This window comes from Pseudochaenichthys georgianus, chromosome 5, assembly GCF_902827115.2.
Source record: "Pseudochaenichthys georgianus chromosome 5, fPseGeo1.2, whole genome shotgun sequence".
Taxonomy (NCBI): Eukaryota; Metazoa; Chordata; class Actinopteri; order Perciformes; family Channichthyidae; genus Pseudochaenichthys; species Pseudochaenichthys georgianus.
Genome location: NC_047507.1, coordinates 1,784,801 through 1,812,792, shown reverse-complemented (window position 1 = coordinate 1,812,792; position 27,992 = coordinate 1,784,801). Strand labels below are relative to the sequence as shown.

Below are 27,992 nucleotides of genomic sequence, written 5' to 3'. Positions count from 1 at the left end.
TTTTATTCTGAAGGACTCGAAGCAGGAAGAGTGAGAGATTAGAGGAAGTGATTGGGATGGGCTGGTGTGTGTATGAGGAGTGTGTGTGTGTGTGTGTGAGGAGTGTTAGAGTGTGTGAAGTGTGTGCAGTGTGTGCAGTTTAACCCTCAGAGGACTCCAGCATGATGAAGCAGCTACCTCTTCTTCCTCTTCTTCCTCTTCTTCTTCTCTTCAGTCTCCTGACTGGAAACTCGTCTGCCTGTACAAAGGGTGAGAACACTTACACTCTCATTCACACAACATTACGTCATGTATGTAATTTAATTAAATCTAAAAGGCTGAGAAAAACATGCAGGAGTCTGGAATCAGAATATTATTATGCTGCTTTTTGTTGGTCAAAGGGAAATGTAGAACAATATCTAAAGTAATGCATCATCAGAAGAAAGCCTATAAGGAAAAGGAGTGCCCATTGCAACATAATTATAACCTGATCAATATAATAAATAAGATATCTAAAGGTTGCTTCTTATCAGTCTAAGCCATAATCATCATCTTATTTTAATAGGCCTTTATATTGCTAGTTCTCTCATAAAAACACCATTAAAGGTGGGGTAGGTACATTTAACCGGCTCGAGATACACTTGTTGTTATATTCCATGGAATGCTCTTAACATCCCGATAGCAATGAATATCTGAAGTGCTTTGACTAAAAATCCATAAAAAAATCATCATCTGTGGAAGCCGTGGCGCTGTAAAAAGCACGACCAATCATCTGACCCGGCTAAAGTAACTGGATGGCCTACCTGCCTGTCAGCCTTCCATCTGTGCACAAATGTACCTCGTGCCCTCATTGGTCATGTGCGCGTTCCTATGTGTTGGAGGAGGGGCTCTGTGAAGAAGTGGCAGATTTCTTCCGGCTGTGTATTTTCAAATTCTAGCGCACTCGAGCTGGTTTCTCCAAAATTACTTACCCTTTAAGGGATGTCTTTTATGGATCTTCATAAAATGAATAAAGTATTCAGGTGAGATTCAGTGCTCTTGTCCTCCAATAGGAATCAATGACTTAATAACTTCTGGTAAAATGAGAGAGAGGAAAGAAATCCTACATGATATCAGTAATTATTGCTATGAAGACAGAGGAAGAATAATTCTTCATCACAAAATATAAAACTATTGGGATCAATGTTGAACCTTGCATTCATCCATTGTGTGTGTGTGTGTGTGTGTGTGTGTGTGTGTGTGTGTGTGGTGTGTGTGTGTGTGTGTGTGTGTGTGTGTGTGTGTGTGTGTGTGTGTGTGTGTGTGTGTGTGTGTGTGTGTGTGTGTGTGTGTGTGTGTGTGTGTGTGTGTGTGTGTGTGTGTGTGTGTGTGTGTGTGTGTGTGTGTGTGTGTGTGTGTGTGTGTGTGCAACACGTTCTCACTCCCATCCCGTCACATATTGACGGACGGTCAGGGCCCCTCCCCGTCGCTATATTACGTACAGGGTACCCCTTGCCCGTCAGGCTTCTACGGGCAGGGCGTCCCATAGACCTTCATAGACCACGTGATCAACAACGATGGCCGACCTTCGTGTTATTCTCGGTGGAAAATGCCTATTTTAAGGTTCATTTGGCCATTAAAATGCGTTTTGATGTCATTTCATGAGAGTAATGAGTTTTTATTTCTGATTATTTGTGCAGTACATGTACATGATGTTTAGTTTGCTAGTTATGACGAAGATTACTTCATGAATGTGTACACATGGTTGCCAACGTTTTTTTGGTGGAAATGTGTTTTTTCACAGCAAAGTCACCCTCTGTACTTGGACTTATTGGGAGAATCTAAAGGCAAGAACATCCCAAATATTAATGTAGGTCTTTATTGTAGACCTTTAGTGTTGCCGTCTGTGAGGAAAACACATGGGGCTCAGAGCCTCGTATTTTTAAAATCTTTTTTTCCTTCTAATTTGTTATTCTTTTCAAAATAACACACTGTTATTTACTCACCAATAACACTCAATTATCCTTGCTTTTATTTATTGGTTTAATTCTATAATCTTGGGCTTTTTTGGTGTTCGTCAGGAACTGAATTTCAAAATAAAAATAACCGGAAACAGACGTAGGCATTTCGAGCGATTACCCAAGATCCTCAGCTACGCTGATTGGATGTTTTAGCCGCAAAGCATGCTGGGATTTGGTGTTTATATTATATGAAATCCGGAAAACATTTTTAAAAGAATAAAATAATACTTAATTCCGAGTGCTCTTGCTTTTCTCTTTAAAAGTCATCACATAACGGCATTGTAATACACGGTTCGGCTGCATTACATATTACAGATCTGCCGTAGTTCTTTATTTATAGAGCCCTGATGAGAAGACCTTTGGAAAAACTGAAGAAATGCCGCCGAAACGGAATACTTGACGTGGATCATAAATATATCAACAATTAAAAAATATCTTCAATTTCTCTTCACACAATACGTCTCCTTGCAGTATCAACACTGATTCGGCTGACTTTTACATTTGATATAATTCATAGATAGGTTATATTTACACCATAACGGTGCACAGCTGAGAGAAAAGGATATTACTGATTTGAATTTGATTGAATTTTTAATGTAAGAATGTAAATACTGAGTCTGAAAGAGTATAGCAATATGCTGTAAAATTATGTGAAAGCATGAATAAAACTAATAAAAAACATCTTCAGATGTTGTACATACACACTAATAATACAAAGTTATTATGGCTGTGTGTACCTTGTGTGCACCGCCTAGTGGTTAAAGCACGTTATTGAATTATTGTTTTTATGTGTTATATTTGATTAAAAAAATATTAAGAGTACATACTTTCATAGGGGGAAAGTAGAAGGTCTGTGATAGAAATATAGAATATAAAAAATCAAGAAGATACTATAAGTGATCTCTACAATAAAACAGTTTAGTGCAGGATGTACAAAGATATTAATAGGAGGAGGTGCAAAACAGAAAAACGAATTAACCTTTATATTAACATTAAATAACAGATTAAGGTCTTCTTTTAAATAAGAAAAAACGTTGGGGGTATCTATCTACAGATAAATATTAAGCCTGACAAAGTACTTAACGTCTAATATATTGCTTTCCTGCAATGTTAACTATGTTGAAGCACTTATTTTAACTGATATTATACACATTAATTATACTCTTATGTATGTAGATAGAATAAGAAATGTGCATAATATGACAGTTTAATGGTGGAGGTACACACATATTGATAGATGTCTTGTAATGCACTGTTGAGGAACCTGCGACCCAAGTTTTTTATTCATTGCATAACTACACCGTAGTTGTGTATGATATGTCAATAAACCTTTGAAAATCTTGAAAGGGATGTGTAAAATAGCCATAATATACAGTCTTTAATTAACTATTAGTAGAGAATAACGAGTAATTAATATACTTTATTACTCGTTTCCATTAATGTCAATTGCAGATACATGTTTAGTCTTCTCAAGCACCAACTATCAAATATCTCTCCTGATTGTTGGCACTTGACAATCACCTTCCCTGAATTTTACTCAGGTGTAACTAAAGTCTGATTTAAGGGTTGTTTATATTTCACATCATTAATCAGAATCTGCAAAGTAACTCAAATAAGTGCAGTGGAGTAAAAATACCAGGTTAACCTCGGAATTGTAGTGGAGTAGAATTACAAAGTATCAATGAGCTGTCATGTGGGTATATATTAATGCTATATATTGATGCTGCGCATTATGGACACAAGCGATTTTCACCCATTTATTAATTATATGTTTTACATTTGATAACACCAATGTGTTTAATACTGGCAACTTCTAATTGTGGGGAAAACGAAAACGTTCAGTAGAGACGTCCCATAGAACATTTTGCGAAACACAATAGTGTAGTGTGTAGTTCTGGGGGGGCTTTCGATTCCAGTTTTGGATAGTCTGGCGTGGTTTCGTTCCATTTCACACAGCTGTTTGACGCTCTGCGTAACCTTACGGGGACTGTAGTCCTAAACGATAGCTGGGGATTATGGGTAGTGTAGTGTCTTTGGCCATCCTAAACTCAGAAATGTTGACAATCGCAATGATACTCGAAATGGCCCTTATAGGCCTACGTCTGTTTCCAGTTATTTTTATTTTGAAATTCAGTTCCTGACGGACACCAAAACAGCCCGAGATTATGGAATAAAACCAATAAATAAAAGCAAGGATAATTGAGTGTTATTGGTGAGTAAATAACAGTGTGTTATTTTGAAAAGAATAACAAATTAGAAGGAAAAAAAGATTTAAAAAATACGAGGCTCTGAGCCCCATGTATTTTCCTCACAGACGGCAACACTAAAGGTCTACAATAAAGACCTAAATTAATATTTGGGATGTTCTTGCCTTTAGATTCTCCCAATAAGTCCAAGTACAGAGGGTGACTTTGCTGTGAAAAAACACAGTTCCACCAAAAAAACGTTAGCAACCATGTGTACACATTCATGAAGTAATCTTCGTCATAACTAGCAAACTAAACATCATGTACATGTACTGCACAAATAATCAGAAATAAAAACTCATTACTCGCATGAAATGACGTCAAAACGCATTTTAATGGCCAAATGAACCTTAAAATAGGCATTTTCCACCGAGAATAGAACGAAGGTCGGCCATCGTTGTTGATCACGTGGTCTATGAAGGTCTATGGGACGCCCTGCCCGTAGAAGCCTGACGGTCAAGGGGTACCCTGTACGTAATATAGCGACGGGGAGGGGCCCTGACCGTCCGTCAATATGTGACGGGATGGGAGTGAGAACGTGTTGCAGTGTGTGTGTGTGTGTGTGTGTGTGGTGTGTGTGTGTGTGTGTGTGTGTGTGTGTGTGTGTGTGTGTGTGTGTGTGTGTGTGTGTGTGTGTGTGTGTGTGTGTGTGTGTGTGTGTGTGGTGTGTGTGTGTGTGTGTGTGTGTGTGTGTGTGTGTGTGTGTGTGTGTGTGTGTGTGTGTGTGTGTGTGTGTGTGTGTGTGTGAACACACTGAGTAACACATGTCTCTATCTTCCAGCTGTCAGCAAAGTGATCTCCGCCGAAGGGACAGATGTTATTTTACCCTGCTCCCCCAGCATCAGAGTAAACCTCCAAAACAAGCTGTTTGACTGGAAGAAGGTCGGTCAGGGAGCAACTCAGCACGAAGTCTTCATGTGGGACTCTGCTGATCATTATGACCGTCACTCAGGTCAGAGTGAGCAGTTTAAAGGACGAGTCTCTCACTTTCAAAATGAACTGCAGCACGGAAACGCCTCCATCGTCATCAGAGAGACGAAGGTGATCGACAGTGGAAGTTACAGCTGCTTTTTTCCACGTCAGCCGAGTGAAAAATTCTGCATTGAGCTCGTTGTTGGTGAGTATTCTCATAACACAGAAAATAAGCCTTCTCATATACAGAAACTAATCTCATGCACAAGTCTCACAGCATTCATTCTCCTGTGAGACAATGTCCATCTGCTCTGTCCCTGTTAGATAAACACACTGTTGGATTACCATCAGCCATATCAGTGAAACATGTTCTCATGTTTCTGTCCAGCAGACCCTGTTTCTGTAAGGACTCACACACCTGCTAAATCTGAGATGGTGCTTCTTTTCAAGATTAAGATATATATTTGTTGTATAACGCGTTTCTGAGGACAGCTGATAATATCACACAATAATTCTAACACACTCCTGTTTTTTTGCCTTTCAGATCCCATCTTAACCTCTTGAGGCTTACCACAGTTGTGTACATGTGTGCCTCTTCATATGCTCCAATTTGAACCTCTTATTATTTCCAAGGTCACGAGGTACTGAAATATATCCATGGCCTCATTGTTAATGAATCTCCAAGCTTTCATGCAGTGTGTTCGTCCTCCTTGTAGCACTAACACAGGTATCGTGCTGTAGGACTTCATGGGAAAACTAAGACATTATTTGTTATTCTCCTTTTATTTCGTATTTTAAATACAATAAATCATTCATATTAAGAGCCATCAGGCTGATATTCACAGGATATCTACCTTAACTTCTCTTTAATGTCTGTACACAGTTTGAAGTTGATTGACAGGAGTGGCTTTGAGATATTTTAGAAAGTGCAGTACAGATCACCTCCAGCAGAGGACTCTATAGCTCTGTTAAACTTATTTAAAGTTACCAAACAATAATAACAAATATATTTTTAACTATGAAAAAAGGAACCTAAGTGTTAGATCTAACCTTAAATTCATGTTGTTAACATTTTAATAAATATTGACCTATTTATAATAATTAAATCCTGCCTCCATGAACATATAAGTAACGTTTCTCTGTTATCTGCGTCTCCTGCTGCCACAGACAGTCCAGCTTCCTTCACTTCCATATATGGTCAAGCAGGTAATTTAATTGGCTCCAAGCTCACCGTGTTTTCAGAATGCTGGCTTACCATTGGATGAAAGTAGCTGTCAATAAGAAACACATTGCGCGCACGTCAAGGAGCTCACCTGTGATTGGCTGATTGAGTTAAAGGGCTGTTAATGACGTCACTTTAGTTCGTAGAAAGATGCCGATTGGCTCATGTTGTTCGGGGGCGTTAACTGATTTCAGAGATACCGAACATCGTTGGTTAAATACTTTGTCAATACTTTAAATTGACAGAAGAAAAGTTGTTTTGAAAGTTTGACGAGCGGAGCTAAAACTAAACGAGGGAGACAAATTACTTTTATTTACCATATTCTTGACTGCCGCTTACACTGAAACAAGGTACATTTAATCAGTTGACTTTTCTTCTTTAAAACGAGACCGCTTTTGTCTATACATGTGCGTTGTTGGAGCTTTAAACACATTTGAACCACGACTAGATTGAATAGCCGGTAAGTAGCTAACGGTGTACTGCCGTAAAGTAAAACGCGACCGTTTAACTGTCCTTAACTCTGTAATTACGCAGTTAAATTCGTTGAAAAGATGAACATTTTAGCTTTCAAACAAGGTGTCATTTGTTTGTTATAACGTCTAAAGTCATATGACATTATCTAGTTTATTTATTTATTCTTTTTTACACGTACATCTCGGGTCGTCTGCAACCTCCGCGCTTTATAACGTTAACTGTCAGAACCATCCCAGGTGAGTCTGGATTTTTACGACATCGCTCTCTACCTCTAAGCTCTGATATTCAAAATCACTTTACTCCTCCCTGTGTTGGCAAATGGACATTATTCCTCTGTGTTTAAAGCACCTGTAGGTTTTATGTGTTTTAATGTTTACACTATTTATGTGAGGGCTGTTTACTACTGTCATAATATTGTTGTAGTCATTTTATATAAATCAGCCTCAATACCTATGTATAATTATTGTTAGGGATCAATGTTGGTAATTTAAGAAAGATACATTAATAATGTCATGGGTCTCAAAGACGGGTCACACAAAAATGAAGCAAAAAATAATGATTATCTAAAAGTCTTCAGAGTCATCATACAAGTCACCGAAAGTTATTTTAATGAAGATAAGGTACCAAATGTTAAAATTACAATAGTTTGAAATATGTTCAGCCTATTCTAAACAAAGCTCATGTGTGTTGTGATGGGTTGTTGCACATTTCAACCTTTCCATCTGAAATACACGGATACACCATCAGAGGGGATGCACACAAATAATGTTAGTATTTCTAAATCTCTAATGCTCTTTACAAGTTATGGTTTATGCTGTGTTCGCAGGTGCATCTCCAGAACCCTACGTTACAATTCTTGATCAAACAAAGGACTGGTCTCTGCTTCAGTGTTTGGTCCGAGGATCTTTTCCAGCACCTAAAGTGGAGTGGAGGGACAGTTCTGGAAACATCCTTTCTGCTGAGGAGCCTCAGGTCTCTAAAACAGGAGACCGCTACAGCGTGGCCCTCAACACTACTGTCACCAAGACAGACCGTTACCAGTGTGTAGCTACACAGGAGGAGATCAAGCATCAGAGTAGACCTGCACACATCTACGTGCTTCTAAATGGTGAGATATCATTGAAATTGCTTATGTGTTATTTGTTTGTGTAAACATGTTTAATGTGTGTCATACTAAACTAATGAAATACACTTTTAGGAGCATGTACATTAACTCTGAATATACACTAATAGGGTATGTGCTGTACGATGTGCAGTACTCTGATGGTTAGCTTCACGCTTGTTGCTCCAGTGTTTCAGATCGATTGGTCACTGAAAGTGGAGCTTAGCACCTTTACTCCTGAAGGATGCTCATTTCCTGAAAATCACTAATATCTCAAATGTACAGATGTGTTTCTGATTCTGATCATATGTAATACTAGTAATGACTGACTGAGCCACTGAGTCCCTTATTCACAGATGAATAAACTCTATAGGCTTCATAAACTAAACTTCATGTTGTACAGGTGAACCTCATAAAGTGACCACTGAATGCATCACTGACTGAACTCTGATCACACAACGGGAGCTCGTGCTTTTTAAACCCTATCTGTGTAAAACGTTCGTGTATTCAGAGTCAGAGTCTAATCACAAGCTCTGGATCCAAGCAATGAGTTAATAAACGACCTGCAGGTTCCTCGGAGGTAAACACTGAATCAGGAGAAATGTGGAATCGCAACCCCTGACTATATTTTGGGAATTCCTTTCTAATGAATATAGTTTTATTCCAAGGAGAAGCTACTGTGGTTTCCCCTCAGGCTTCATATTTAAATGCATGTCTGGAGGTCTAACAAAGCAGACTGGAAACAAGTGGATTCAGAGGACGTTTAATGCAGGAAACCCAAAGTCCTCAACATTCCCATCAGATGTAAAACTCACAGTACGTTCCATAATGTCCAGGTGTGTGTTCCAGTGTGCGCTGAGAGTAACTGCCTCTGCTCTCAGAGGGGATTCATGCAGACTGAGAAGTACATGATCACCTCAACCTGGAATATCAGACAGACGTATATGACTTATCAACTCAGCGGTCTGACATGGAGGAAGGTGAACACAATGTCTACCTGCCATACACAACATGTTTCATCTCATGGTAAACAGTTATAACATAATACATGTAAAAAGTGAAAGAACGTCTTCTCTGTAAATGTGCTTCTGTCCTGAGTCAGAATAATGTTTGCAGATTTCCTAAAGCTCTAATCTTTAACAGAGTATATGAACATAAGTCATGTGTTAATGTGTTAAAGGTGGGGTAGGTAAGTTTGAGAAACCGGCTCGAGATCGCTAGAATTTGAAAATACACAACCGGAGAAAATCTGCCACTTCCTCACAGAGCCCCTCCTCCAACACACACGAACGCGCACATGACCAATGAGGGCACGAGATCAGTTTGTGCCCCGATGGAAGGCTGACAGGCAGGTAGGCCATCCAGTCAATAGATTTGATGGCCTGCCTGATTGGTTGTACTTTTTACAGTATTACGGCTTCTACAGATGACATTTTTTAATGGATTTGTTGTCAAAGCACTTCAGATATTCATTGCTATCGGGATGTTGAGAGCATTCCATGGAATATAACAAAAAGTGTATCTCGAGCCGGTTTCTCAAACTTACCTACCCCACCTTTAATGTGTACTAGGTAGTTTGTATGATTCCTATCTCCTGAAGACCTGCAGGATGGAGTCAGAACAAACGTCCTTACAGGGACATTAACGTTTATCGTATCTTAAATCTGCGTTCATGAAACACGGTAAACAGCTCTGTGCTGACTTTGTGTTTCTGTTGTTGAGCGCTGCGATCAAACTTTAAATTATTTCAGCTTTGACCTTGTTTAACGCTGACCCTTCAATGCTCATCCAATCAGAACAGCTGTGCTAAGAGGCACAAGCTATCAGAGGAGGAACCTCAGAAACTGGACTGAACTGTTTTCACTAAAAGGCTCTGCGAACAACCTGCAATTAGAAAAGAGCAAATCATGTGAATGCAGATTAATAGTTACCAAAGTTTAAGAAGAATTGTTTGAAATGTCAGATGATGATGGGATGGGAAACTGAGTCTTTTATTGTCAGGACTTCTTCTTGATTTAATCTTAAACACGATCTAACAACCATTTCCAAGAAAAGAGACGAGCAAACAGCATCTAAATCTTTCATTTATAAAGCTGAATATCATCTGTTTCTTTGATGTTCCCAGGTGCAGCTTCAAAACCCTCGGTCACAATTCTTGAAGAAACAAAGGACCGGGCGCTGCTTCAGTGTGAGGTTAATGGCGCTTTCCCTAAGCCTCTCCTCCAGTGGACGGACAGTTCTGGAAACATCATCCATGCTGCAGAGCCTCAGGTCTCAGAGAGAGGAGGCAGCTACGACGTGATCCTCCAGACTACTGTCACCAAGACAGACAACTACAGCTGTGTGGCTTCACAGGAGGAGATCAAGAGTAAACCTGCACACATCTACGTGCATCTCAGTGGTGAGATTCTCCCTACATTATTCTCTCTTTGTGATTTAATATGTTTTAAATGTGTCTTCAGTCTGAACACAGAGTGAAGTTCCTCCCAGCTCCAGACGTTGTGATGAAGACCTCTGCAGGAGTTAACATGGTTTCAATCTGAGTGGAAAGTTTGATCTGAAACTCTGATCCTCCTCTTCATGAAGAGATGAGAGGAAGGCTGAGATACTGAACACACACACACACACACACACACACACACACACACACACACACACACACCCCTCCAACAGCTCCACTCTCAGATGAAATGGAGACAAACAGGAACTCTGAGTTCAGTCTGAATTCAGCTTTCTTAGAAACATGTTAGTCACTGATCACTGAGACGTTCTGCTGAGAGGAAACATGTTAGTCACTGATCTCTGAGACGTTCTGCTGAGAGGAAACATGTTAGTCACTGATCACTGAGACGTTCTGCTGAGAGGAAACATGTTAGTCATTGATCTCTGAGACGTTCTGCAGCTGAGAGGAAACATGTTAGTCACTGATCACTGAGACGTTCTGCTCAGAGGAAACATGTTAGTCACTGATCACTGAGACGTTCTGCTCAGAGGAAACATGTTAGTCACTGATCACTGAGACGTTCTGCAGCTCAGAGGAAACATGTTAGTCACTGATCACTGAGACGTTCTGCTCAGAGGAAACATGTTAGTCACTGATCACTGAGACGTTCTGCTGAGAGGAAACATGTTAGTCACTGATCACTGAGACGTTCTGCTGCTCAGAGGAAACATGTTAGTCACTGATCACTGAGACGTTCTGCTGCTCAGAGGAAACATGTTAGTCACTGATCACTGAGACGTTCTGCTGAGAGGAAACATGTTAGTCACTGATCACTGAGACGTTCTGCTGAGAGGAAACATGTTAGTCACTGATCACTGAGACGTTCTGCTCAGAGGAAACATGTTAGTCACTGATCACTGAGACGTTCTGCTCAGAGGAAACATGTTAGTCACTGATCACTGAGACGTTCTGCAGCTCAGAGGAAACATGTTAGTCACTGATCACTGAGACGTTCAGCTGAGAGGAAACATGTTAGTCACTGATCTCTGAGACGTTCTGCTCAGAGGAAACATGTTAGTCACTGATCACTGAGACGTTCTGCTGAGAGGAAACATGTTAGTCACTGATCACTGAGACGTTCTGCAGCTCAGAGGAAACATGTTAGTCACTGATCACTGAGACGTTCTGCAGCTCAGAGGAAACATGTCAGTCAGGAGTCAGATCCAACTCCACCAGGATCTCATCAGGCTCTCACCAGCTATCAGGCTCAGATGGTTGGAGGAAACATTACCAATAAATGATGTGTACTTTGTTTCCAGTGTTCCCTCTCTTATTGTTCCCACTCACTCTGACATGCTTTCTTTTGTGTTTTAGGAGAAGAACCAGAGAGGAGCTCAGTTTAGTCCTGATTTTAACTAATCTAATATTTAACTTTAAGCTCACAAAACTATAACTGTGTTAGACTGTATTCTTTGTGAATGTGTGTAGAGCCCTGAGTCTTCCCCTCAGTGTGTCCTCGTGTCCTCAGAGCAGAACCTGTACATGTTCTATAGAGTTTTATGAATGAGTGAAAGCAGCCGTGTCAAACTCAAGTTCATCTCGGGCCACATCAGCGTTATGGTTGCACTCAAAGGGCCGGTTGTAACTTTAAGACTATATAAAAATACTTATATAAATATGTATTATATTATATGTATTATATTACATTATTGCCTCTGCATTGGATTATTATGGGATAGAGTAATAACTTCATAATTAACTACGTCTGAAAGCAGAAGTCTAGGCAGGGCAATAATTGGAAGTCTCTTCAGTGAGAATGTCACAAAATGATTTTTTATTTTTAAAGCCAAATTCTGTGCAAAATTCATATTTGAGATGCATTGTGGGACATGTAGTTTATGGGCCACGTGCTTCTGTAAATCGGCCTGTGACCGTATAATAAACGTATTATATTCTTCCAGAGCTCTTGTGGGGCCACAGAAAATGAAGTCGCGGGCTGGATTTGGCCCCCGGGCCTTGAGTTTGACACCCCTGAGTGAAAGTGTGCTTGTGTTTGGAGGCTCTGCTGCATAAACCCAGAGTGAGTTCCCCTCTGTGGAAACATCAGGATGTGAATCTGCTCTTCCCTGAGCTGCAGCCAGGGAGGAGGAGGTTCTGAGGTTCAGGAGGAGCAGCAGAGCCTCTGTGGAAACTCTCTAAGTACACTTTAGTCATGAGAGAATAAACTAGCATCACATGTTCTGAGATGATCCCATGTCTGAATGTGTCAGATCAGAGGGACTTCGTCTCTCAGATAGATGCAGTCAGACACTGAATCTATTGCCCTCTGACGTGTAAAGGGTTCAAGTGCTTTATCGTCATATTCACAACAGCTACAGCGTAGTTTTGTAGTGATGATCGGTCTACCTACAGTGCCCCGTACAACATACTTACTACATGCAAAGAATTAAAATGGTGTCAAAAGCAACATTTTGTAAATGATGTTTACATGTAATATATAGTTAGAAGAGATAGAAATAGGATGTAAACAGATGTATGTGTTGTAAACATCAGTAAGTAAATGCACGCCACAGAGCTCAGGAGTTTCACAGCCTTCTGTCCGGAGGCTTCTGTCCAGAGTTTAAAGGAGCAGCTCAGCTTTAGTTGTTCAGACCGTGAGCCTCGATCTAATGTGAACTCTATCCACTCACTTTCTGATTTACTTTTTGTCTTCAGATTCAGGGTCCCCCATTGGATGGATTGTTCTCTCTGCAGTTCTCGGCATTATGTTAGTTGTTGCTGGTGTCGTTGTTTACATCAAACTAAATCGTCTTAACAGTGAGTTTGAATCAAGTTTTGTTTCAACATATCCAACAGATTCTTTGTATTTCTTTATGTTGAATCTTGTCAGTAGTTTTATTTTCTCCATCATGAAGTATTCTGCTGGATGCAGTCAGGTGGGATCTTCCTGAATATCGTTGTGTTTTCCTTTCTGCAGATGAGATGGAGAAGCTTAAAAAGACTGAAGAGCGGTCAAACCCGCCTCCTGCAGATTCTGCAGCAGGTCCAATGATTCCAGATCATACCGTAGCATGAAGGTAACCAGCCTCACCTGTGCTGAAGAGTGTGTCACACCGTACTGCGGGACATGTGAGGACGTTTTCTCTGCTCCTGGTTTATTTCAGAGCTGGGTTTAGGTTCTGATGAGTTTGAGGTTAACAGGAGGACTTGGTTCATTCTTTAAAGAGAACATTAAATGAAGAGTTTGTGTTGAACTCTGATATTTGGAGTTCTGCTTTAACAAAGAAACCCTCAACAATTGTGTATTTAATTATTGTTTTGCACCTTACCTTTGCCCTTCAACGTGAATTGATTAATTATAGTTCACACAGGCTTTTCATTATACCGTGTTTTAATGAATAGGATGAAGCTCAAAGGAAACTGATGGAAATGTTGAGATGGCAAAGCAGGATTTCAGTAATAATAAAAGTAAATAAATTGGACCAAGTTAAAAAGGGAAATTTGATTACAGTCATTTCATTTATAAAAATGCTTTTTAACGGATGAACTGAGAAGAGAGAATTTAGTAATAGTTTGTGTTAAATGTTGATATTTTGTGTCTACTTAGAAATAAACACACTTGAAATGCCTTGACCTCCTTGAACCTTCACTGTGTTGCACTTAATTGTTGCACGTCCAACATGAAGCTACAGGGAAACTGATGGACATGTGAGAAATGATGAGATCGAAAAGCTGGATATTAGTAATAAAAAACAAATAATCAAATGTACAACAATTGAAATGGACCATGTCATGAAGAGGATTAAGTAATTTAAGGGTGGGGTAGGTAAGTTTGAGAAACCGGCTCGAGATACACTTTTTGTTATATTCCATGGAATGCTCTCAACGTCCCGATAGCAATGAATATCTGAAGAGCTTTGACAACAAATCCATAAAAAACATCATCTGTGGAAGCCGTGGCGCTGTAAAAAGCACGACCAATCATCTGAGCCGGCTAAAGTAACTGGATGGCCTACCTGCCTGTCAGCCTTCCATCGGGGCACACACTTACCTCGTGCCCTCATTGGTCATGTGCGCGTTAGTGTGTGTTGGGGGAGGGGCTCTGTCAGGAAGTAGCAGGTTTCTTCCGGCTGTGTATTTTCAAATTCTAGCGATCTCGAGCCGGTTTCTCCAAAATTACCTACCCCACCTTTAATGTCATTAATATAATCTAAAAATGAAAAACCTTCAGTAAATTATTGTTTATTAATTGCATAAAATCATGTAATCCTGTATCGAGCAACTTTATGCTTCTGATCCTCAGCTGTGAAACACCTGCATGCTGTCAGTTAGTCCTCAGCTTCTGTCCTTCAGAGAGTGAACAGATGAATGAGGACATTTTAACAGCTCCATAGTTGTAGTCCTTTAACAGCTCCATAGTTGTAGTCCTTTAACAGCTCCATAGTTGTAGTCCTTTAACAGCTCCATACTTGTAGTCCTCTAACAGCTCCATACTTGTAGTCCTCTAACAGCTCCATAGTTGTAGTCCTTTATCAGTTCCATAGTTGTAGTCCTCTAACAGCTCCATAGTTGTAGTCCTTTAACAGCTCCATAGTTGTAGTCCTTTAACAGCTCCATAGTTGTAGTCCTTTAACAGCTCCATAGTTGTAGTCCTTTAACAGCTCCATACTTGTAGTCCTCCTAACAGCTCCATACTTGTAGTCCTCTAACAGCTCCATAGTTGTAGTCCTTTGACAGCTCCATAGTTGTAGTCCTCTAACAGCTCCATAGTTGTAGTCCTTTAACAGATGCTCTCCTGCTGCTTGTAGTTCTTAAAGGATGTAGAGACGGCATGAACAGAAACTCTCTCTGATCTGAAGCTGCTGCCTCGCTGTAAAGAAATGTACTCTGAAGCTGGAATATAATGTGACTTCTTTTATATTTTTGTATTTTACATAGTTTGTTACGAACTTGTTGTTTGTGATGTTGTTAAAGTGCTAATCCAAAGTATATCATCTGAATGATGACCTGCTGTTGCTGTGAGGCTTGAACTGTTTTTATCTGAAAGCTCCTTTATGATGTTCTCTGATGCTCTGCAGGGTTTCTATGCTGTCATTTAAACTGTACCATTTATATCCAAATGTTTGAATAAAACATGAAACAAGCCAATCTGTGAGTTGGGACTGATATTTAATTATATATTCTCATATTTGTTGCATAAATGCACTTTAATGAACGTTTTTATACTCGTTTTACTTATCATTTGTGAGCATTTTACGACTTTATTAAATAAGTTGGTAGAGAGACCAAACACTTGAAGAGGTGATAAAACAGATACAGCATAATAAATAATAATAAAGGGTATTTGTATTTATATAGCACTTAAGATACAAGAGACTAAGCTCAAAGAGCTCACAGAAACACATTAAAACAAATAATGAATACAGTTGTAAGAAAGATGATGAATGTGTAGACTCAGTGAAAGTAGATAGTACATAATACATTAAGAGAGATATCATTGAGAATTACTCAAACTAAAAAGTGACATTATTTATTAGGCATTCGTTTTTATGATTCAGCTTTTCCCCTCACATGACTTCACTTATTTGTTTTACAACAGTTTAAGATATATTAGTACAGGGTTTTATCCTGATTTCACATTAACATCAGTACACTTTGTAAATGTAGTGTACATGTTTCTTTATGTTATCAGCGGTAGATTGGCTGCTCCTCTGTTACTCTGTTCTTATTCAACAGGCTGAAGTCACCGTAAGGAAGGAGTTAGAACCAGTTTTAATCTTCCTTATTTACTTAGAGCGCCACGTCGCCACTGAGGGACCCCCAGTCTACGCCAGGGCTCAGCGGTTGAACCCTTCCAAACTTGTTGTAGCAAAGGCGGAGTTCTCAACCATGGAACGCCTGGGTATCATCCGCCGGTCTGACAGTCCTTGGGCGTCTCCTCTGCACATCGTCCCCAAGCCTAATGGTGGTTGGCGCCCGTGTGGGGACTACCGCCGCCTCAATGACACCACGACACACGACCGCTACCCGGTGCCGCACATTCAGGACTTTTAGGCGCACCTGGCGGGAAGGCTCATGTTTTCTAAGGTGGACCTGGTGCGGGAATACCACCAGGTGCCCATGCATCCCCAGGGCCCAGGAGTTCAACACTTTTAATCCCCATCTGGTCGGATCAGATTTGGATTTTGGGGAGTTCAAAACCAAAAAACAGGATTAGGATCACTTTGATATCCGATCAGATCAGGAAATCCAATCCAAGCTTTAATCTGGATCAAATCTTCAAAACGGGTAGTTCAAACCGACAACACAGGATTGGGATCAGTTTGATCCCAAAAAACTGGATTATCCTGATCCCACCAGAGGGGTGGATTTCCAGTGGATTACCAGAGCAACATGTACTGTACCATTATTTTAAAATATGTTTCAATTTAAATTAGATGGCAAAGTTTGTTAACTGAAATAATACACAATTTTTAGCCTTCATGGGAAATACCATGTATTTTTTCCATTTTTGCTCACGTTTGTGCTGGCCTATTTTGTTTTCAACCAAATGTCGATGACATAAATGTTTATGCTCATAAAAGTATCACAGCAAAGATTATCAATCACAAATGTAATTTAGATTAAAGTAAAAATATCTTCAACAAAAAAAAAGTCCATCATCTGTCATCACCTTTCAAATAAAAAAATATAATTAGACATTAAAGATGTCTCTGCAATGTGGTCTCTTGTCTTCCTTGTAGTAGCTTTCATATCCACTAGATGGCGCTCGGTAGGATTAAAGCACTGATATTCAGGATCGTGTAGTCTGGATCAGGGTGATCCTATCCTGAATTGCTTTGAACTCCAGGGACAACATTTGGCCGACTTGTCTGATCCAGGATCACAAAAAATGGGATTTCAAAATCTGATCGGATCTGATTGAGATTAAAAGTTTTGAACTCCTGGGCCCTGGACATTCCCAAAACGGCGGAGATAATGCCATTTGGGTTTTTTGAGTTCCTGCGGATGCCTTTTGGGCTCAAGAACGCCGCTCAAACATTCCAGCGCCTGATGGATTTGGTGCTGCAGGACTTACCGTTTGTGTTCGTCTACCTGGACGACATACTCGTCGCCAGCACTTCTGAGGAGGAACACCTGTCCCACCCCCGGGCACTTTTCACGAGGCTCTGCCAACACGGGTTGATATCAACCCTGCAAAGTGTCTGTTCGGGCTGTCTGACATTGACTTCCTTGGGCACCGCGTCAGCAAGGGCGGGACAGCACCCCTGTCGGCGAAGGTTGATGCTGTCGCAGCGTTTCCTCGCCCGCACACGGCCCGGTCGCTCCGTGAGTTCCTAGGGATGGTGATCTTCTACCACCGTTTCATCGCCCGGGCCGCCCACATTATAGGGCCGCTGTATGAGGCCGCTGTATGAGGCATTGAAAGGTAAGGCCCCCATCCAGGAGATCGACTGGACAGCGGAGGCAGAGGTTGCCTTGAAGGAGGTCAAGACCGCGCTGGCTCAGGCTGTTGGCGCTTCCGTCACCCACGGCCCCCATCTCCATTACCATAGACGCATCAGACTATGCCGTCGGTGCGGTGCATGAGCAGTGGGTGGAGGGCGACTGGCAATCACTCACCTTTTCCATCCGCCAGCTGACGCCCAGGGAACGCAGGTACAGCGCTTTTGACCGGGAGGTCTCAGGCTGGCCGTTTGGCACTTCCGATTTTTGCTGGAAGACTGTGAATTTACGGTGTTCGTTGACCACAAGCTGCTCACGTTTCGCCATGTCCAAGGTGGCGGAGCCTTGGTCTCCTCGCTAGCAATGACAGCTTTCGTACATCTCGGAGTTCACCACGGACATCCAGCACGTGGCTGGCAAGTCAAACCTGGTCACAGATTGCCTCTCCAGGGTCGTCATCGGGGCCATCCAGTTAGGCCTCGACTATACCCGCATGGCAGCGGACCAGGTCACAGACCCCAGCGTCCAGGCCCTGAAGGGGGCTGACGTGGGGCTGCGCCTGGAGGATGTGGTTTTCGGTGATGCGGGCGTTACTCTCCTGTGTGATTTCTCCACGGGCCAGCCGTGTCCAGTCGCTCCCAGCAGCTGGAGGCGCTCCATGTTCGAGGCGGTGCACAACCTGTCTCACCACGGCGGGAAACCTTCGGTGTGGATGGTGGCCCGCGAAGTTCGTCTGGCGGGGGCTGCAGCATCTGATATTTAAGAAGTGTGTTACATTTGAAATGGCAGAAAGTCTTGTTGCAATTTCCAGATATTAAAAGAGGTCCCTTGAGTTTCTCTGGTAATTATCAATAATAGCAGTTAAGTGAATACTGTTCAAACAATACTTGTGTTTGTGTTTTATATTGATTTCTCTGTTTTATCCTTTCATAAAGGTGAGGACTAAAATGGCTATACACAAGGGCTGTTTAGAGTAAACAGGGTTGTATTGCCCTGTGGGGGAGGTGTAGGCATGCATGACAGGGTGCTAGGTGGGGGAAGAGTATATTCTGCTTAAGATCTCTAGCATGTCATGTTTCAGGGAAGTCTACATATCTTGAATAGTATATGTGTGGGTTTAATTACTTTGTATTCTGTGTAACCAGAAGTTGGAGATATGAGAGATGAAATATTTGTGTTATCTTAAATATCCTTTAAGACACATCTGAGGTCTCTGGAATGTGGGGTGTGTGTTGTGTGTGTGTGTGTGTGTGTGTGTGTGTGTGTGTGTGTGTGTGTGTGTGTGTGTGTGTGTGTGTGTGTGTGTGTGTGTGTGTGTGTGTGTGTGTGTGTGTGTGTGTGTGTGTGTGTGTGTGTGTGTGTGTGTGTGTGTGTGTGTGTGTGTGTGTGTGTGTGTGTGTGTGTGTGTGTGTGTGTGTGTGTGTGTGTGTGTGTGTGTGTGTGTGGAGGCTGAGTAAACTCCACCCCTTCCTGTTTCTGTTGGTATGAAAGCCTATTCAGCTTTTTGTTCTGCCTCTCTCTTCTCGCGCCGCCCGGACCGGAAGGTCGTGGCAGCCCGTGAACAAGGGCCAGGAGTAGGCATACTCCTGACATTACGCATATGATATGATATGGCTTTGTATGGTAATGTCTTGATTGTATTGCATTGTTATATTACCATTAAAATAGATTATTGTTTTAACGGATACTTATATGTTCTGGATTCCTTCCTGTATGATAACCAGCTTGTTAGGGACGCGCGGAGATTTGGAAAGCGGACCAGTTGTCCCTCAAAATCTCTATCAGGGCTCAAAAAGGACGTGCGTGGCTTACCAGCGTGCTAAGGTGCACTGCCACACGAATGCCCCCCTGGAGCGATTACTGGTGCCTAAGAGGAGGTTTGACCACGTCAACATCGATCTGGTTGGTCCATTACCCTCCTCCCAGGGTTTTTCCTACCTCCTAACAATGCTGGACAGGACGACCCGTTGGCCGGAGGCCGTCCCACTCACGTCGACAGCAGCGGCAGACATAGCCCGGGCCTTCATTGCGACATGTGTGTGTCGTTTCGGCATTTCCTCAGACCGTGGTTCACAGTTCACGTCTGAGCTCTGGAACGCTGTGGCCGGAGGTTTGGGGGTTAAGCTCCACCGGATAACCGCTTATCACCCCCAGGCCAACGGCCTCTGCAAGTATTTCCATTGCTCCATGAAGGCGGCCCTCAGGGCCGGCCTGACGGACAGTAATTGGGTGATGCTGGGCCTGAGGACCGCGCCTAAGGAGGATCTACATTGCTCCACGGCTGAGATGGTCTACGGTCAGCTGCTGAGGGTTCCAGGGGATTTCCTCCCGAACGCATCGGCCCCCTGGTCGACGACGGCCCAGCAATCTTTCCTGCAGGACGTCGCTAAGGCCTTTGCTCCGATCCCCACTGCTCAGCACGGCACTCAGGTGTCCCGGGTTGCCATGGGGCTTTGCTCGGCGGAGCACCTGTTAATCCGACACGACGCTCACAGAGGCCCCCTGCAGCCCCCCATACGACGGGCCTTTCCCGGTCTTGGAACACGGGGGCAAGCACCTGGTGGTCGACCTGGGTGGCAAGGTCGAGCACCTCTCGGTGGGCCGGGTTAAGGCTATTAATATCTATACCGGTTTTTAATTTCACTCCTCTTTTAGCTGACATTTAGTAAATGCAGGTACATTTTTAGCAGCTATTCATACTAAATCAGTTGTCCCTCCCCCTGGTGGCAGGACCAACAGATCCATCTCTAGACTTTGCAGCCCTGTCCCCCCCATAAGTGTTATATTTTCACAGCTCAGTGTCAGTAAATATTGTGCAGTTAGTATTGGACTACAAGATAGATGCAAGCCTGCACATGTAGAGTTATTTAAAGCATACATGAGTGGGTTGGGTTCTGGAGGTGTGGTCATAGCCGTGGGAAAATGTTTCAAATGGGGGGTTCTGTGGGGATGGCACCAGGGCCGGTTCTGACCAATTTGCTGCCCGACAAGATTTTAGCTGGCAATGAAAAACCTCTATGACCAATACACTACAAACAGAGAAACATATTGCCATGGTGGACAGCTTATATAAAAAGGCTTCAAATGTATTTAGTATTGCATGAACATGTTCTAATTGGGGGTGGACGTCACATCTTCTAGGGAGGTCCGGGGGAGCCCCCCCCCCCCCGCGAAGATTTTTAACATTTTAAAGTAAAATGCTTCAATCTGGTGCACTTTGAGCGCCCAATTACTAGAGACTGATCTCGGAGGAACAACTCTAAACACCCATATGAAAAAGATCGGTTTGCATTTTATTAATCAAATAAGTACATGTGAACATAACCTATAGCCAATAACAAATACATGTAGGCTAACTTATTTTATTTTTGTGGTTCATTTATATCTTATTTTACCATTTAATATTTATTTATGCATTTTTTTAAATCTCCAGTTTTAAACAATATGTTTTGTTACTGTGTATACAACACGCAATACTGTTTTTATTTATCCTAATAATTATAAAGGTGTGCCTTGGAAATATTTGTTTACATCAATTGTGATCAAAACGTTTGAGAGTCCTTTACCTCACTGAGCCTCTCAGTCTGACAGGAGAGAGCTCTCCCTCCACATTATTGTAGTAACAGCTTCTTATATCCGTTAGCGCAGCAGAAGCTAACAACAATCCCTGCCGGTACCGGTGCACCCCCTCTCTCTGTCTATCTATCTATCTCTCTCTCTCTCACTTTGGCTGTGAGCTGCGGGCGCCTGATAAGCCAACATCCCCCACTTCCATCACTTACAGCGCCCATCGTACAAGGCAAATGGAAAATGTAACCGGGGTGAAAAGGGTGTTATCTTTACGAATGTTGTTACATCAAGGCTGAAATTCTTTTTTGGTATTATATTTGTATTTAATCTTGTGGAAGTGCATATCCCCAGTTCTCCACCAGGGGGTGCTGCAGCACCCTCAGCACCCCTACTTCCCACGGCCCTGGGTGTGGTGACAGCAATTGTGCTTGGTTGGCTTGGCCTGGGCCTGGTGGTGGGGCCCAATGTGATATATTTTCATGGGGCCCAAAATCCCTGGCGTGTATGACCAGAGGGCAAGACCTATAACACATGTACTACCCAATAGCATTGTGAGGCTGAACAAAAGGACCTTTTGACTATGTCAATAAACAAAACATTTACTGACTTTTTTAGGATAGCTTAAAGTAATGTTGTAAAATTACAACTGGGGGCCTTACAGGGTTAAGGGCTATTGTTTATTGTTATTTACTTTAAGATGTTTATTATTATCATTTAATTTAAAAACTCTTATTTAAATGATGTGTGTGTCTCTGTGTTCCTGATGATACACTGAGAGAATGAGCTCATAGTGCTGCTGATCACCATAAGCTAAACAGTCTGTATATTGCATTACATTTGTAGAATGTAAGCTTTGTTGATACTTTGCCTGCGGGAATACGAAAAAAATAGTTAGATATACTGAATATTATTTTATCTATTCCACCACTTAATCCCAAATAATGTAGAGGTGTGTTGTAGGTGCCTTAAATAACACCTTATTTTCTAGTGAGATGTATTTTTATGCTCATATAATAGTGATTTCAATGCCACCCCAAAATGATCACTGGTTCCATCCTGGCCACCCCACTGAAAATGTCCTGGCTCCGCCACTGCCTGAAAGGACAGCTAAATGCACAGCAGCCCTTTTTCAGAGATGGGTCTGTCTGCAGACCGCACCAAGGAGGCGTTTCCTATAGGGGCGTTTCCTATAGGGGCGTTTCCTAACTTTTTTTATCTAGCTGCTTTTATAAATCCTCGCAGAAGAAGTCATTGTTCTAGTGATGGGAATTCCGGCTCTTCTTGCTGAGCCGGATCATTTGGCTCACCAAGAAGAGCCGGCTCTTTCGGCTCCCAAAGGGCTCTTCAGTTTACCACATATTATACCTTTTAATTAAATCAAATGTAGCCCTGTTTTGACTAATGATTTATATGTGTACACATATATCACTTAAATTATTCAAGACATCCTTTGTACTAAAGTATTCAAAAGTAAAAATTACATGTTTAATATAAATTATTTGCTGTGGCCAATTGTTTTCATTGCATTTACAGACCCGTGTAACTCTCTGATACCACCCAATTAATGCATTGACTTGCTTGTAGAACCACGCTACACAAAACAGATGGCAACACATATAAAAACTATTTAAAAAAAGGGGCTACTGTATCAACCTATATAAAATATATAAATATAGTTTTTCTCCCTGCAGGAGAGGGGAGCGTGCTTTGAGATCAACTCAGCGGTCCAGACATAGACATCATAGCTACGGCGACATATATTCAGTTGCCAGTTACTTTTGGCATTAGGGCAGGGATATCTTTCAAGGTTTGACATAATGAATTGTGCTACTTTTAAAGCAAGCAACGATGTTTTCAAATCTGTAATCAAAAAGCTCCTCAAAAACACTATAGAAGCAGTTCCTGACTACTTTTCTTAGCGGATGCATGTCAATTTAAATCAATACAAAAAACTATTTTTTAAATCAATAAAATCTTTTTCTAAATCCATAAAAGCATTTCAATTATTATTGGGAGTCATGTCGTTACTTTGTTGAGAATGTGGCCATGTGTAATAAGCGGGATAATGTCCACATTGCACATTGCATAATGTGCCTTCATGCCGATCTAGATCCCTCCGCAAAAACAAAACAAAAAACGTCTCGTTCGCGGGCGAGAGCCGGCTCCCGTCGTTCACTATAGGAAACGCCCCTATAGGAAACGCCTCCTTGCTGCGGTCTGCAGACAGACTCTATTGCTTTTTTACCAGGCCCAACAACACACTCTCACTCCCTAAGCGTCCAATAGCGACGTTTGGTCAGTGTCCGTGGCGTCCAATTGTGACGCTCCTAGGCTCCTTCAGCGTCATAAAGGGACGCAAATAGCTTTCAACTGATTGCAATGTATTCCCATCTGCGTCGGGATTTGACGCTCATGGAAGCACGGCATTCGTTTATGCCGGCTGCCCTTAAAGGCAATGTGAGCATCCATTCCCATTGGATAACGGAGAATTTTACACCCGGAAGTACACTCCTCTTACTGTCGATTGATTTCACAGTGATATCTGCACTACTCATCGACTAAAAAACACCAGATTATCCTTGTTAATTACACAACATTGATTGGTTTAAATTGTGTGCAATGCTTTTGTATTATTCCCCTTCGATTCGGAGAAACAAATATGTTTTCTGAGTAAAGGATGGCAGAAGACACTACACTACCCAGAATCCCCAGCTATCGTTTGGCCTACACCATGTGCTCTGTTTGACAAACCCCGTTTTTTTCACCATTCATTCCGATGGCTGGCGTCTATGTCACGTGATCTTCAAATTTCTCCCTGCAGAAAAAGAAAACATGGCCGAAATTCGTTTTATTCTCGGTAGAAAATGCCTATTTTAAAGTTAGTTTGGCCATTAAAATGCGTTTTGATGTCATTTGATGCGAGAAATATGAGTTGTTATTTCAGATTATGTGTGCAGTGGATGTACATGATCTTTAGTTTGCTAGTTATTACGAAGATTACTTCAGGAAATCGCGACGTTTTCATTATTACCAAGGTGGTTGCTAGGGACGCTGCTATCGATATTATTTGTGTTATGTTGTTGCTGTTTAATGGTGTTATCTTTATTGCTACCCCCTTCCCCGTCAATGTATAGTGTTGGTCCACAGCCTAAACATATTAGTTTAACAAAATCCGCATCTAAAGATAGCCTACGTTATTTCCCCCCTGTGCAATTCCAGTCTCACATCTCACAGCACATCGTCATTAACAAATACCGGAAACAGACCGAAAACATTTTTAAAAAATAATAATAATACCTTATTCCGAGTGTGCTTGCTTTTCTCTTTGAAAGTCATCACATAACGGCATTGTAATACACGGTTCGGCTGCATTACATATTACATATCTGCCGTAGTTCTGTATTTATAGAGCCCTGATGAGAAGACAAACATGAGGAACTGAAAACGTGACGTGGATCATAAATATATCAGCCATTAAACAACATCTTACATTTCTTTTCACACAATACGTCTCCTTGCAGTATCAACACTAATTCGGCTCACTTTTATATTTGATCCAATTGGTAGATAGGCTGTATTTACACCATAAAGGTGCACAGCTGATATAAAGGGACACCTGGTGGTTAAAGCATGTTATTGAATCAATATTTTTATTATTAGATATTAATAGGATCCCTATAAAGTATATTCATTACTCGTTATTCTCTACTAATAGTTAATTAAAGACTGTATGTAATTACTATTTTGCACATCCCTTTCAAGATTTCAAGATGTTCTAAGGTTTATTGACATATCATATAGGCCTACACAACTGTGGTGTAGTTCTGCACTGAATGAAAAACTTGGGTTGCAGGTTCCTCAATAGTGCATTACAAGACATCTATCAATATTTGTGCATACCTCCAGCAATGTTAACTATGTTGAAGCACTTATTTTAACTGATATTATACATAATGTATTATACTCTTATAAGATGTATGTAGATATTTAATCTCCGGCCTTGTCAGGTATTGAACAATCAATAAATAAAGAACACAGAATTGTTGAATATAAAACACAGAATTTATGTGATTATACTAAATGATTTTCAAATAAACACAACTGCATATTTAACTGTTACACATGCTGATGTAACGCAAATGTTCCAACTTGGGATCAATAAAGTATATCTCTGATCGATGGCTACTGCCATATTTGCAAAATGTGCCTCTGAACCTTGACAAGTGCATGTTTCAGGCTCATCAATTAATGTAATGTAATGTTATCACAGGGGTCACACACATAAGACCAGCTGTTAAATAAAGCTCTTCTGACCTTAGCTGGCATGTGGGTATATATAGTAATACTGCCCATAATGGGCACAAGCAATTTTCACCCATTTATTAATTATATGTTTTAAATGTGAGTGTTTCCTGTCCCCTAAACCTCCAGGGATGTACACAGTTTAATACTGGCAACTTCTTATTATGGGAAATACGAAAACGTCTTTTAAAACTACAACTCCCAGTAGAGACGTGCCATAGAGAACATGTTGCGAAACAGAATAGCCAGCATGTGTAGTTCTGGGGACGGGGTGGGGGAGGGGGGGACGCGGTGCACCCGTTCAAATCCAGTTTTGGACAGTCTGCCGTGGTTCCATCCCATTTCAAGTGCTGTTCGAGAATCGGCTTAACCCTCGGAGCATACTCTCCAATCACAGAGCTTGAGGACTATCACGGGGTTTGTCAAGAGCACATGGTGTAGTCCAAACGATAGCTGGGGATTCTGGGTAGTGTAGTGTCTTCTGCCATCCTTTACTCCTGGGAATGGACGCTCACATTACCTTTAAGGGCAGCCGACATAAACGAATGCCGTGCTTCCATGAGCGTCAAATCCCGACGCAGATGGGAATACATTGCAATCAGTTGAAAGCTATTTGCGTCTCTTTATGACGCTGAAGGAGCCTAGGAGCGTCACAATTGGACGCCACGGACACTGACCAAACGTCGCTATTGGACGCTTAGGGAGTGAGAGTGTGTTGGGCCCAACAACAAGAGCAAGGCTGCTACCAGAGCATCTTATCGTGTCAGTCACGTTCTTGAGAAACACATGAAGTCTTTCAAAGATGGCGAAGTTGTGAAAGAAGCATTCCTGGAGGCTGCCGACGCGCTTTTGGGGGACAGTAAAAATAACAGAAGCATTTCAACAGGTTTTTGATATAATAAAAACTCAAGTTAGATACCGTTATTAATCAGCTGTAAGTTTTAGTTTGTTTGAACTTATTCATTATAATTATTGTACAAAATGGTATAAGAATGCAAACATTAAGATCTGTTCTGTTTAAATTGATTATAGTCTATTATCAATTCAGGTTAAGAAACTAGTGTTGCTTGCATCCTATTTTAAAGGCATTTATTTTTATACTCGACTAAAATGCAACAAAAAAGGGTTTGATTCTATTAATGTTGTCTTTTTTATTACACTGTTGCAGCAGATTCCTGAGTAGCTTCAGATCTGAGTTGTCTTATTAGTAAGCCTAATTTATACTTTTGTAGCAACACTATTTTTATATAATGGCAAAGAAAGGGTTCAGAGTATTTTCTTTGTCCTGTGTCACATGTGGCAGCACTGTTCAATGTATCTTGAAAACATTACCCACTGTAGTGACGTGTGGATAAACTCCAACTCTGTATCAACAACACTGTTGTGCAACTTCAGTTAAATACTTGTATGTGTGTAGATTAGAAAGAGGTAAGATAAAGGATCTGCAGTATTTTATGAAGTATTAATCGTACAAAGGTCAGTTTTATACAAGTAGAAGTGTGTACTTACCTGGGAGTAGGCTGTCAGTAATGGCTACGCCTCTCTATTTGGACTGGTAGACCTCGGCAGACTGGCAACTTTAAAAGTAGCTCTCTCATGTATTTATATTTGTACATTTATGAACATTGATCTGAAATGTGAATTTTTTGAAACCTCATACACTTTACTGTGACCTTTCTAGTTGGATGCAAACTGCATTTCATTGTACTCTGTGCAATGACAATAACGTTTGATCTAATGTAGCTGGAGAGGTGCCAGTTTGCCTTGTCGGCACCAAACCCAACTATCCCTATCTGACACCTCTCCATTAGTGCATGTGTGTAGGTCCTGTTTGTGCACGCATGTATTTCTGCCAATAATTAAAGTAAATAATAACTAAACATAATTTGTGGCACGTATAATGTCTATAGCATAACGATAGCTAATTCTCTAAATGAATGGTTGTCTTTTCGTGACTGATTATGTTTTAGTATGAATAACATAATTATGACATCTGCCATTGTGATGAAGTCCAGGATCATTTGTTGATGACAGGTTCTTAGAGATAAATGGGTTCAATGTTTTAAACTGATGCCATATACTTGACAGATATTTGAGTTTGGTTTGTGAAACCTTCACACTATGGGAGCCTACTTCACCTCTTTAACAACATCTTAGTTAATATTCTAACTCACTGCACTATAACCTTTATTCCAGCAATGAATCCGCACTTTGGACTGAGACACTCCCTGAGTCACACGAGAGGAGACAGAGTTCAGCAGAGGAGGCGTGACAGAGCTCCTCCCTCACCTGACTC

General features: G+C 41.3%; 1 protein-coding gene across 3 annotated transcripts; it reads left to right on the top strand.

The window, feature by feature from the left end:
- Positions 1–36: 36 nt before the first annotated feature.
- On the top strand, positions 37–27,962 carry LOC117446475 (butyrophilin-like protein 10). 3 transcript variants are annotated; one of them, XM_034082660.2, is made up of 8 exons: positions 37–249; positions 5,007–5,342; positions 7,660–7,941; positions 10,061–10,336; positions 11,753–11,776; positions 13,094–13,195; positions 13,356–13,455; positions 27,893–27,962. In XM_034082660.2, exons 1-7 carry the CDS (start codon positions 162–164, stop codon positions 13,451–13,453), a joined length of 1,206 nt encoding a protein of 401 aa, XP_033938551.1. In that variant the 5' UTR covers positions 37–161; the 3' UTR covers positions 13,454–13,455; positions 27,893–27,962. The 3 variants fall into 3 exon arrangements, with proteins under 3 accessions (XP_033938551.1, XP_033938550.1, XP_033938552.1); XM_034082659.2 differs by lacking the exon at positions 27,893–27,962 and having other exon boundaries at positions 13,356–15,526; XM_034082661.2 differs by lacking the exons at positions 11,753–11,776; positions 27,893–27,962 and having other exon boundaries at positions 13,356–15,526.
- Positions 27,963–27,992: the final 30 nt, after the last annotated feature.